The sequence below is a fragment of the Piliocolobus tephrosceles genome, chromosome 3 (genome assembly GCF_002776525.5).
Source record: "Piliocolobus tephrosceles isolate RC106 chromosome 3, ASM277652v3, whole genome shotgun sequence".
NCBI classification, from domain to species: Eukaryota; Metazoa; Chordata; class Mammalia; order Primates; family Cercopithecidae; genus Piliocolobus; species Piliocolobus tephrosceles.
In genome coordinates, this window is record NC_045436.1 from 102,692,315 (window position 1) to 102,704,272 (window position 11,958).

The window sequence follows — 11,958 nt, forward strand, 5'->3', positions numbered from 1 at the left end:
TTTTTGCAGGTCCTAGACAGAACTAAAGAAACAACATTTTTATTTTCAAATATAAGTGTATCAGAAATGACATTATTTCATCTGAAAAATAACAGGTAATATTTTCTCCCCCGTTAATGGTGGAGAGTGTCCAGGTTCTTGGAGTCTTGAAAAAAGAATTGGACAAAATGCACAAACAAAGCAAGAAGGAATGAAGGGTTTTGTTGAAAATGAAAGTTCACTCCATGGTGTGGGAGCTGGCCTGAACAGAGGGGCTCAAAGGACCTATTACAGAGTTTTTGTGAGTTTAAATACCCTCTCCCTGGAGTACACCCTGTGTAAATGAAGAGGATGAAGTAAAGTTACAAAGTCATTTACAGTATACACCCTGTGGAGAGGATATTTCCTGTTACAGCTGCAGTGTGAATTGACCTTATGTTCCCTGCTTCCAGACTCATTTTCCTCCCTCGCCCCTATATGGTTTATTGTATAATGAGTTTACACATTTCAGAATCTTACCTTGCCTTTCTACTCTGCAACTTCGTTTTTGGAGACAGGATCTCGCTTCTCACTCTGTTGCACAGGCTGAAGTGCAGTGGTGTGATCACGGCTCACTGTAGGCTCAACCTACCTGGCTCAAGTGATCCTCCCACTACCCTCCAAAGCAGCTGGGACTACAGGTGTTCACCATCATGCTCTGCTAATTTGTTGCATTCCTTGTAGAGGAGGGGTTTGACCATGTTGCCCAGGCTGGTCACAACTTTGTCTTTTTTCTGTAGTCTGTAATTTTTTTTAAACCTTATTGTGTGAATCAAATATCAAACTACTTTTCTTAGATGTTCACAAATGGATAATTATTCACCTCAGTATTTGAAGATCTCTTAACAAGATCCATAAATACCACTTAGAATTGCTCTTACTAGTTTAGAAACTTTGTAGGAAAGTAAAATTGTAGAATACATACTATTAATCTACGGAATAAAAGTATTTAAATGAACAAAAATAAAATTTTAATATCAGCTTTTTTTCTGCGCTACCTACAGAGGGGTCCATAGGGCGTTGTTCTGGATTCCTGTCGTAACTTAAAGGGAAACTTTTCACAATGTCCAGAGCCCTTGATGTCCTGCAAATGAAGGAGGAAGATGTCCTTAAGTTCCTTGCAGCAGGAACCCACTTAGGTGGCACCAATCTTGACTTCCAGATGGAACAGTACATATATAAAAGGAAAAGTGATGGCATCTACATCATAAATCTGAAGAGGACCTGGGAGAAGCTTCTGCTGGCGGCCCCTGCCATTGTTGCCATTGAAAACCCTGCTGATGTCAGTGTTATATCCTCCAGGAATACTGGCCAGAGGGCCGTGCTGAAGTTTGCTGCTGCCACTGGAGCCACTCCAATTGCTGGCCGCTTCACTCCTGGAACCTTCACTAACCAGATCCAGGCAGCCTTCCCGGAGCCATGGCTTCTTGTGGTTACTGACCCCAGGGCCGACCACCAGCCTCTTACAGAGGCATCTTATGTTAACCTACCTACCATTGCTCTGTGTAACACAGATTCTCCTCTGCGCTATGTGGACATTGCCATCCCATCCAACAACAAGGGAGCTCACTCAGTGGGTTTGATGTGGTGGATGCTGGCTCGGGAAGTTCTGCGCATGCGTGGCACTATTTCCCGTGAACACCCGTGGGAGGTCATGCCTGATCTCTACTTCTACAGAGATCCTGAAGAGATTGAAAAAGAAGAGCAGGCTGCTGCTGAAAAGGCAGTGACCAAGGAGGAATTTCAGGGTGAATGGACTGCTCCAGCTCCTGAGTTCACTGCTACTCAGCCTGAGGTTGCAGACTGGTCTGAAGGTGTACAGGTGCCCTCTGTGCCTATTCAGCAGTTCGCTACTGAAGACTGGAGTGCTCAGCCTGCCACGGAAGACTGGTCTGCAGCTCCCACTGCTCAGGCCACTGAATGGGTAGGAGCAACCACTGAATGGTCTTAAGCTGTTCTTGCACGGGCTCTTAAGCAATGTGGAAAAATGGTTGATGGAAAATAAACATCAGTTTCTAAAAAAAAAAAAAAAAAAAAAAAATTAATATCAAATAAGTTTGTGTGCTTCTCAATGTTTTATTTCTCAAAAGCAGAAAACTCTTTAACTTGAAATGTTCATCAATTTAAAGATTAAATCAGCTGAAATAATATTAGAATTTGATATATGATGCAGTTCAGTCTCCTGTACCATAACTCAATTTAGTACATGTAATCAGTTTATGATGGCAATTGGTTTATTCCTGATGAATGTTGCTGTGAAATTTTCTTAATAACTACAACAAAACCCCTAAACTCCTAAAAAGCAAATGACTATAATTTTATTAAAAGACAACATTTTTGGGTTACTCTGAGTTTCACTATTTTACTTACACATTCAGTTTCTAGAGTCATGGTCTCTGATTTCATATTAAAGAAGTACACAGAAATCACCTGGGTTCATCTTTGTTGAAAAAAAAAGGAAAACAGAGCAGATGCATTATAGTCATTAAGTAACAATTTTTGCTGCAGGCAAAAAATATCTTTCAGGCATTTTAATTAAGTCAACTATGTTTCAGCATGCTTGCAAATGTACTTCATTTGATCTTCACAAAATCTGAAGTATGGTATACATAATAACAGTGATAACATGGTAAATGTTTTATATTTTCAGGAAACAACCATTTTTATATAATTAACTTTACTTAAACTGTAAAATGTATTTCCGTTTTTCAAATATAAATCCAGGCAATTATATTTAATTTAAGGAAAACATGAGAGGCCAATTATTTTGAGAAATGATGGCTTTGTGTTCAGCGTCCATTAGATTCAGTTTTCATGGGGTTATCTCTTATTTTGTAAGAATACATCAGTTTAACACTTATGAAATAAGACTTTTTTCCTTAATGATAATTTCTCCATATGATCACATTTTTATTGCAATTGTACTATATGTACTATATAGTTTAATTCTTTTTTTTTTTTTTTGTGACAGAGTCTTGCTATGTCATTCAGCCTGGAGTGCAATGGCGTGATCTTGTCTCACTGCAACCTCCACCTCCCAGGTTCAAGCAATTCTCCTGTCTCAGCCTCCTGAGTAGCTGGGATTACAGGCACGTGCCACCACACCCAGCTAATTTTTGTATTTTTAGTAGAGATGTGGTTTCACCATGTTGGTCAGGCTGGTCTAGAACTCCTGACCTCGTGTTCCACCCACCTCAGTCTCCCAAAGTGCTGGGATTACAGGTGTGAGCCACCATGCCCTGTCTAATTCTTCATTAGTAATAAAATGCCAGTAAATATTTAAATAAGAATAAAACTTATAACTGGACTTGTTTTGGTAAGTAAGTAGTTTTGGCTATTAATCTTAATTTCTTGATTTGGAGTCACCTGACTTTTGGTTTGGTTTATTTTGGAATTCTTTTGTTATTTTTCACATCACCTTTTAACTATCTTGTATAATAATTTTTTAAAAAGAAATATAGGAAAGTCTTGTCTTCTACATGCAAAGCAGTGCTTTCAACTAACATTCAATTCTTTCCGTTGGTATTAAACAGTTATGAATCCCTTTGGCTGCAAAGGGAGAATAAAGAAGTAGCAAGATACAGAATGAGAAAACAAAAAGGAAGAAAAAATAGGGGAGATGAAATGGGAACAAGACAAAGAAATTTTATTTAACAGAAAGAGGTATAGGTTAAACAATTAATGTTGGAGAAAATTAATGAATTAAAAAGATAAGGAAATAGGTAAATATTAAAATAAAAAGACAATATAGGAAAACCAAATATCTTATTTATTTTAGTTAAATAAAACATAATTTTATGAATAAAAGAGGTTTAACTGTCCTAGAAGACATTAATGTTAAAATATCTGTTCAGACTTGTCACAATTTAAATAAAAACAAAATCTTGAATCATAAAAGTATTCTGATACTGTTATTTTCTCTATACCCATAATTCTCTGGGACAGGAAATTCCAAATGACATCAACTTCATGTTTCAATTACAAACTAAATTAAAATTATTTTAGAATAAAAATGTGATGCATCTTCATTCAGAAGCCAGATGTCTTATTAAATATAATTTCCTCTGTTGGCTGCTTTATATTAAGGCGGATTTGAAACAAGAACAGCTTCTGTGAAATATAATTATACCCCCTTTTGTGACTTTCACGGTCATGGAGACTGGAATAAGAAAATAGCTAACAAACAAAGCTGCAAAGCAGTGTTTACTTTTGGTCTAAAGGATTTTCTTAAATCTTAAATCAGTTATCATTTTCTTTTGCTATTCCAGAACCTTGTATTGTCTAGATTATGTTGGATTGATTGATATATCCAGTGTTTCCTTTCATGGCTTTTAGAAAAAGCCTCATTGCCCTATGCAATGCTCAGCCATCAAAGACTTCTTTGGTTAACTTACATCTTTTACAATTTTCTTTGCCTCTTAGTCTTAAAAAATCTCTCAAATGGATGCAGTCCCATCAGAGACAGAAGAATAAGATACGTCTGGTATTTAGGAATTACAACTCTTTTTGTTTCTTTGGGCACATCCTGGTGAAAGAATGGCTTCTTTCTCTTATTCATGGTTTCGATTTTGCTTTTGCCCCCTTTAAAAAATTATTAAAGCGTACATGTATTTGTTTGCATATATAAATAACCATAGTAGGAGGTATTTACTATCCTCTTTCTGCTACTCATGCTTGATGAACTTGGAAAGTATTGGCAATCGGAAAATCTTGGCAGTGAGTGATTGCTTGGTTCTTAAAGTTCACTCAACTGTTCTCTGCATTATCTACTAGACAGAACCATAGAATCCAGGAGCTGTCTGGTTTCCTGGTCCAACAACCTGCCTAATACTCTTGTTCTTAGTGTGCATACAGATAATGTCTGGGCACTGGTACTGGGGAGGAACTCCAGACATGCAAGGTAGCCTATTCCTCCTTTGGACAACTTAGTTAGATATTCTTCATTAGATTCTGCTGAAGTCTTCTGAAGCTTCCATTTATTTATCACAATTATTTTTGTTCTGTTTTTGTTTGCTTGTTTGTTTGTTTTTTCAGATAGGGTCTTGCTTTGTCACCCAGGCTGGAGTGCGGTGGTGCAATCATAGGTCCCTGTAGCCTTGAACTTCTGGGCTCAAGACTCAAGGGGACAACCCACCTCAGCTTCCCAAGTGGCTAGAATTGATCACAATTCTAATGGCAATATGTGGAAACCTTCTATCCCATTTCCCACATAACAATCCTTCATATATCTGAAGGCAGCTTCTCTGCCCCTCTGAGTCTTTGCTTTGCCAGATTTAACATTCCTACTTTCTTCATTTGTATTTCTTATGAATCCCCTGAGCAGTCTGGTCAATCGGGAATTCTAATCTTACCTCTACTACAGAGTTGCTATGAGTTGAGTTCTGTTGCTTTGTTATTTTCCTCCTCCTTTTTTTTTTTTTTTTTGAGATGGAATCTCACTCTGTTGCCCAGGCTGGAGTGCAGTGGCACTATCTCGGCTCACTGCAAGCTGCACCTCCTGGGTTCATGCCATTCTCCTGCCTCAGCCTCCCAAGTAGCTGGGACTACAAGTGTGTGCCACCATGCCTGGCTAATTTTTGTGTTTTTAGTAGACATGGGGTTTCACCATGTTGGCCAGGCTGATCCCAAACTCCTGACCTCAAGTGATCCACCTACCTGGGACTTCCAAAGTGCTGGGATTACAGATGTGATTCACCATGCCCAACGGCTTTGTTGTTTTCACATTTATATCATCAGGACATTTTGAAAAAACTATTCTGTGTCACCTTTTAGAAATGACTATTGTTCTATTTAATAAGAAGCTCTTCAAAATCTAGTTCACATTATAAAATAATTCAAAATGCAAAAATGTATGCATATACCCCTATTGTCAAATAAAAAACAAACCCAGACTTAGTAAGGAGAGCCGTTATTTGAAAGGATTATTGCAAAGTGGTGAAAGAGACTACTGCAATAAGAGGAGGTGGACTCTTGCAATAGGGAGAATGCTTTGACCATAATATATGCAAGCATCTCAAGAGGTAGGCAAAAAAAGGATTTTTTTTTTTTTTTATAGGGAGGAGTAGCAAGACTAGCAACAACCAGGTATGGGGAAGAAGGATGAAAGCACAGCAAAATCAGATAGTAGGTTAGAGAATGTTTTACCTTGGGGCCAGCCTGTTCTCAGGAGGTTCTATTAAGGAGGAGTTGTAGGCTGACCAAAATTCAGGGACCTGGGAAAAGGAGAGAAGCTAAAGCAAAGTTTCTGATTAGCAAGCATTTTGTTCCAGCTGATCAGTGAGGCAAGCAGTTCAGCTAATCATTTATGAGGCAAAGAATGGGAATTTAGAATGTCTGCATCCGGCCTTGTTGCAAGGTAAGCAAGGGGCACATCTATGAGTCTTCTCCAATTTATATGGGGACTCTTGATTTTTTTCAGTAAGCCAGTTTCTGGAACACAAAAGGGTTGGTAATGGGGACTTCTTTAAGCAATGCTAGGCTGGGCGTGTAATCCCAGCACTTTGGGAGGCCGAGGCATGCGGATCACGAGGTCAAGAGATCAAGACCATCCTGGCCAACATGGTGAAACCCTGTCACTGTTAAATATACAAAAATTAGCTGGGTGTGGTGGCCTGCACCTGTAATCCCAGCTACTCAGGAGGCTGAGGCAGGAGAATCGCTTGAACTCGGGAGGCGGAGGTTGCAGTGAGCCAAGATTGAGCCACTGCATCCAGCCTGGTGACAGAGTGAGACTCCATCTCAAAAACAAAAAAACAAAAGACAAACAAATTAAAAAATAATGCTGTTTTCCAGGATAACAGGGCTCAGGTAAATTCAACATTGTCTCTACACATCACCTGGTTTAAGAAATGTCAAGATTTGCTTTGGCCATTTTTACTTCAAAAACATTTTTAAAAGAAATATACACTATAGACACTGTGAAACCCCTCAACCTATTTTATTTCCTTATCTTTCTCTGCAAAGTTAACCTCTTTTAATTCATTGATGTGAATCTCCTATTGATAATGAAAACTGGACCATTTAAGAATTCAATTTGATTATGTGACACTTGGCACAAATGACTCCATTCTGAATTGGTTTGGTCTGTTGGGGCCTGCTGTGAGTGCTCACTTCAATACAGCTGAAGATGCAGCACATATCTTGGACATGGTGGTCTTGTGACAGAAAAGAGACAGCAGACCCACAGGAAGGCTTTTAAAGCTTCTGTTTCAATATTACTTTATAGTCACATTTTGTTGCTGCTGCAAGTGACCTGGGGTGAAGGTATATAATCTCCAACAGGTTAGCCTGGGAAGGAGGGGCAGCAAATATTTTCACAGGGGTATAATCTATCACACTAGGTGTCCCAAACCCTCTCTTTGTTCTGTGTGTTTTTCGTGTTGTGCTTAAGAAATAATTCCCTAAGCAAATGCCAGAAATGCCGTAGAAAACCATTCTCCTACATGTTCTGTGAAAGACTTGAGTTTTACATTTGTATTTTTGACCTATCTGGAATCTATATTTGGGTATGCTATGAGATAGATATCTAAGTTTATTATTTTTTTAGTTAATCACTTACACTGCTGAGACCAGCTGGATTGGCTGGAGACCCCAACCCAGCAGTGCTAGAGGAGTTAAAGACACACACACAGAAATATAGCATGTGGAGAGGGAAATTAGGGGTCTCATGGCCTTCAGAGCTGAGAACCCCGAACAGAGATTTACCCACATATTTGTTGACAGCAAGCCAGTGATAAGCATTGTTTCTATAGGTTATAGATTAACTAAAAGTATTCCTTATGGGAAACAAAGGGGTAGGCCGAAATAACGGGAAATGGGTTGGGCTAGTTATCTGCAGCAGGAACATGTCCTTAAGTCTCAGATCACTCATGCTATTGTTTGAGGTTTAAGAATGCCTTAAGTGGTTTTCTGCCTTGGGTGGGCCAGGTGTTCCTTACCCTCATTCTGGTAAACTGACAACCTTCCAGCGTGGGCATCATGGCCATCACAAACATGTCAGAGTGTTGCAGAGATTTTGTTTATGGCCAGTTTTGGCACCAGTTTATGGTCAAATTTGGGGGTCTGTTCCCAACATGTCACCCTTCTTTGTTTTGCAAAGCAATGAAAGCAAAGGCAGCTTTGTCATGGTGAGCTACTTCTCGCAGGAGTTGGGATCTGTATCTGCAGGCTATACAAAGAGAGACAACACTGATTAAAAGCACAATCATAGTGAAATCACAGAACTTCCAAGTGTTTTTATCCATTTGAACAGGTTACTAGCTGCTAATCTGTCTGCAGCTTCTTCAAGCACTCCAGTTCCTGGCAATAAGGTCAGGTGTGCCTGGGATGCTTTAACTATTTGTTCTTTAATTTTGCAATATTCAAAGACAAGTTTGTAGAGTGTCCTTCTAGATGTTTTTTTATTCTTTCCTAAATTTTGGTCTTATTAAGAGCTATTAATAGTTTCCACAAATCCTTATGTTTAGCTCCTATAATGGGCCATACCATTTGAGGTTGAGTTGCTATTATACTGCTCTGTTTCCAGATAATAGGAACTCTTCCCATACTTCCTACCATTTCTACCATCTGACCATTTTGTTGAGACCAGCTGAACATAGTGTGGCCATGACACACAGACTGAGAGGTGCAATTTAAGCTAAACACCCCCTCAGGGGACCAATCAATAGCGATTCCATAGGAATCATTGCGCAGCACCTCTACCTGTTCTGCAATGCAATCTTCCCAAACAAGTATGTTCATTATTTCTAACTGGGTCCAATTCTGTTTATAAGTAGGTTTTTGAGGGTGGTATGCCTCAATTATAGGAGCAGATTTTTTATGGTAAATACTGAGACCAGAAAGTATGTATAACTGTGTCATAAAGTGATTCTATTCAGGCATTATTGCCAGCCATGATTGATACATATGCCCAATAAGTATAATTGTTCTCTCTGTCAGCCCTTGTTGAAGGAATACTCATGGCAATGGTGATCACTTCTATCATAGCTGCCATTAAATTACTCATTGTGACTGGTTGTCCCACTTTCCTCAGGCTTTCTTCCACCATCTGTGACAGCTTCTTGATCTGTCCCCAGGTGGGTGGCTGCTCGTGACAGTTGGGGTCCTCCTAAGCATCAGTCTCAACATGGCTTCAACCAGGGGTCCTCAGGATCCTCCTGGAATCTCTTCCTCAGCATCTGGCTCATTATAAGGTTTAAGGTGTCTTGATGGTTTCAGGCTGTTGATTCAGTCCTGGAGAAACACAAGCATAACCTATACCCCAAGTTATTATTTTACCTATTTCCCAACTTTTTGTTATTGGATCTCTCCACCAAATGAGTTGTTTTACTTCTGTCTTTGCAGTTGGTTTCTGTAGATGTTGTTCAGTTGCTGATAGCATCTCGCCTTTAGGCAGGTTCAAAAAATGTAAAGTTAATAATGCTAGATTCAATTACATTTGGGGTGACCTGTGGTCACTCTTTCTCCCTTTTTGTTTTTGTAACTGCTATTTCAGGGAGAGATTCATTCTATCCACTATGACTTGTCCTTGAGAATTATATGGGATACCAGTAATGTGTTTAATATTCCATATAGAGAAAAATGTATCTAGTGCTTGGCTAGTATAGCCTGGAGCATTATCTGTTTTAATAGAAGCTGGAATGTCCATCACCACCAAACACTGCAAAAGGTGATGTTTAACACAGGCAGAAGACTCTCCTGATTGGCATGTAGCCCAGACAAAGTGAGAAAAGGTGCCCACACATACATGTACATAAGCTAGTCTCCCAAATGAGGGAATATGTGTGACATCCATTTGCCAAAGAGAGTTAGGTTCCAATTCCCGAGGATTAACTCCTCCTGTAAAAGATGAGGAATGTACCATTTGGCAAGTTGGGCATCACTGGATAATAGCTTTATCTTCTTTCCAGGTAATGCTGTATCTGCAGTTGAGACCAGAGGCATTAACATGGGTTAAATTGTGAAAGTGTCTAGCATTAGATATTGCATTAGCAATATCTCCCTGCAGTCAAAAGTCCTGGAAGAGGTGTATGACCCCTAATGTGAGTGATGTAAAAAGGGTGCATTCTACTCCCAACCGCTGTTTGCAATTGGGTAAACAAAGTCATCAGTTGTTCATCTGTGTGGAATTGTAGCTGAGCATTTTCAATTAATTGTGTGGAATGAACCACATATGAAGAATCAGAAATCACATTAATAAGCATATCAAAAGCAGTCAATACCTCAATTATAGCTACAAGCTCTGCTTTTTGAGCTGAAGTATAGGGTGTCTGGAAAACTTTACCTTTTGATCCAGAATAAGAAGTTTACCATTCCTAGACCCATCTGTAAAAACATTCTCAGCACCTTCAATTGGTTTAAATTTAGTTATTTTAGGGAAAATCCAAATTAGTTAATTTCAAAATTTGAAACAGTTTCATTTTAAGAAAATGGTTATCGAGAATACCCAGAAAGTCAGCTAAATGAGTTTGCCGAGTGAGACTATTTATCAAAACTTACTGTATTTGTGCCTTCATGAGAGACACATAATTTTTCCAGGATCATATCCATGTAAGTTAACAATCTGAGTTATCCCAGTCCCTATCATAGTAGCAATTTGATCTAAATAAGGAGTTAGAGTCCGTGAATTAGTATGTGGAAGAAAAAGCCACTCTACAAGATCTTGTTCTTGAACAATCATACTAGTAGGTGAATGCTGAGTTGGAAAAATTAGCAAATCTAGAGTCTTCTTTGGAGCAATTCAATTTCTTTGAGCTTTATGGACTTGCTTTTCCATTAGCTGCAGCTCTGCCTGAGCTTCTTTTGTTAATTGCCAAGGGCTAGTGAGACTAGGATCTCCTCTAAGGATAGAAAATAGATTACTCATGGCATAGGTAGGAATGCCTAGAGCAGGTTGTATCCAATTAATGTCCCCTAGTAATTTTCAAAAGTCATTTAATGTTTTCAGTTGATCTCTACATATGGTTACTTTCTGTGGCACAATGGCAATGTCATTTACTAAGGTCCCCAAGTAGGAGTAGGAGTAGCAGTCTGAATTTTGTCAGGAGCTATAATTAAACCAGTGTGAGAAATCAAATTTTGCAAGTGATCATAACATTGGAGTAATATTTCTCGAGTAGGGGCAGCACAAAGTATATCATCCATATAATGAATAATGTAACACTGTGAAAATATTTTACGAGTAGTTTCAATTGCTTGCCCTACATAAGTTTGGCAAATTGTTGGACTGTTTAATGTGCCTTATGGCAACACTTTCCAATGAAAACACTTAACAGGCTGCAGGTTGTTTACTGCAGGAATTGTAAATGCAAACCATTCACAGTTTTGCTCAGCTAAGGGGATAGCAGAGAAACAGTCTTTTAAATCTATGACCATTAAAGGCCAATTTTTTGGAATCATAGCAGGAGAAGGCAATTCTGGCTGTAATATCCCCATAGGTTGTATAACTGAATTAACGACTCTTAAATCAGTTAACATTCTCCTTTTACCTGATTTTTTCTTAATTACAAAAATTGGAGAATTCCAAGGGGAAAATATTTAAGCTATGTGTCTTTTTCTAATTGTTCATTAACTAATTCCTCTAAAGCCTCTGGTTTCTCTTTACTTAGTGGCCATTGTTTTATCCAAATTGACTTACCTGTTAACCATTTTAAAGGTGTAGGTTCTGGAGGCTTAGCAATGGCCACCATCAAAAATGATATCCTAAACCTTGGTGGTAACTTTGTCTTTCTGCTTGAAGTGGTACCTTCAAACCTTGCAAACTTTTTCCTGGTCCCATACCAGGGACATACTCCATTTCATGCACCATATATTGACTTTGAGGGCTACATAATTGTTCTGGAATTAGAATTATGCTCCCCATTGTTGTAATAAATATCTTTCCCATAAATGTGTAGGCACAGAAGTTATAATTGGTTGAATAGTCCCAGGTTGTCCATCGGA

At 38.7% G+C, this 11,958-nt stretch overlaps 1 protein-coding gene across 1 annotated transcript; it reads left to right on the plus strand.

Moving 5' to 3' along the window:
- The first annotated feature begins 1,046 nt into the window (after positions 1 to 1,046).
- On the plus strand, positions 1,047 to 2,059 carry LOC111530875 (40S ribosomal protein SA-like). The gene has a single exon (XM_023198104.2). The coding sequence runs from the start codon at positions 1,082 to 1,084 to the stop codon at positions 1,967 to 1,969; it is 888 nt and encodes a 295-aa protein (XP_023053872.2). The 5' UTR covers positions 1,047 to 1,081; the 3' UTR covers positions 1,970 to 2,059.
- Positions 2,060 to 11,958: the final 9,899 nt, after the last annotated feature.

Excerpts from the sequence above, each read along its gene's own strand:
- LOC111530875 (XM_023198104.2), top strand. The coding sequence starts at position 1,082 with ATGTCCAGAGCCCTTGATGTCCTGCAAATGAAGGAGGAAGATGTCCTT.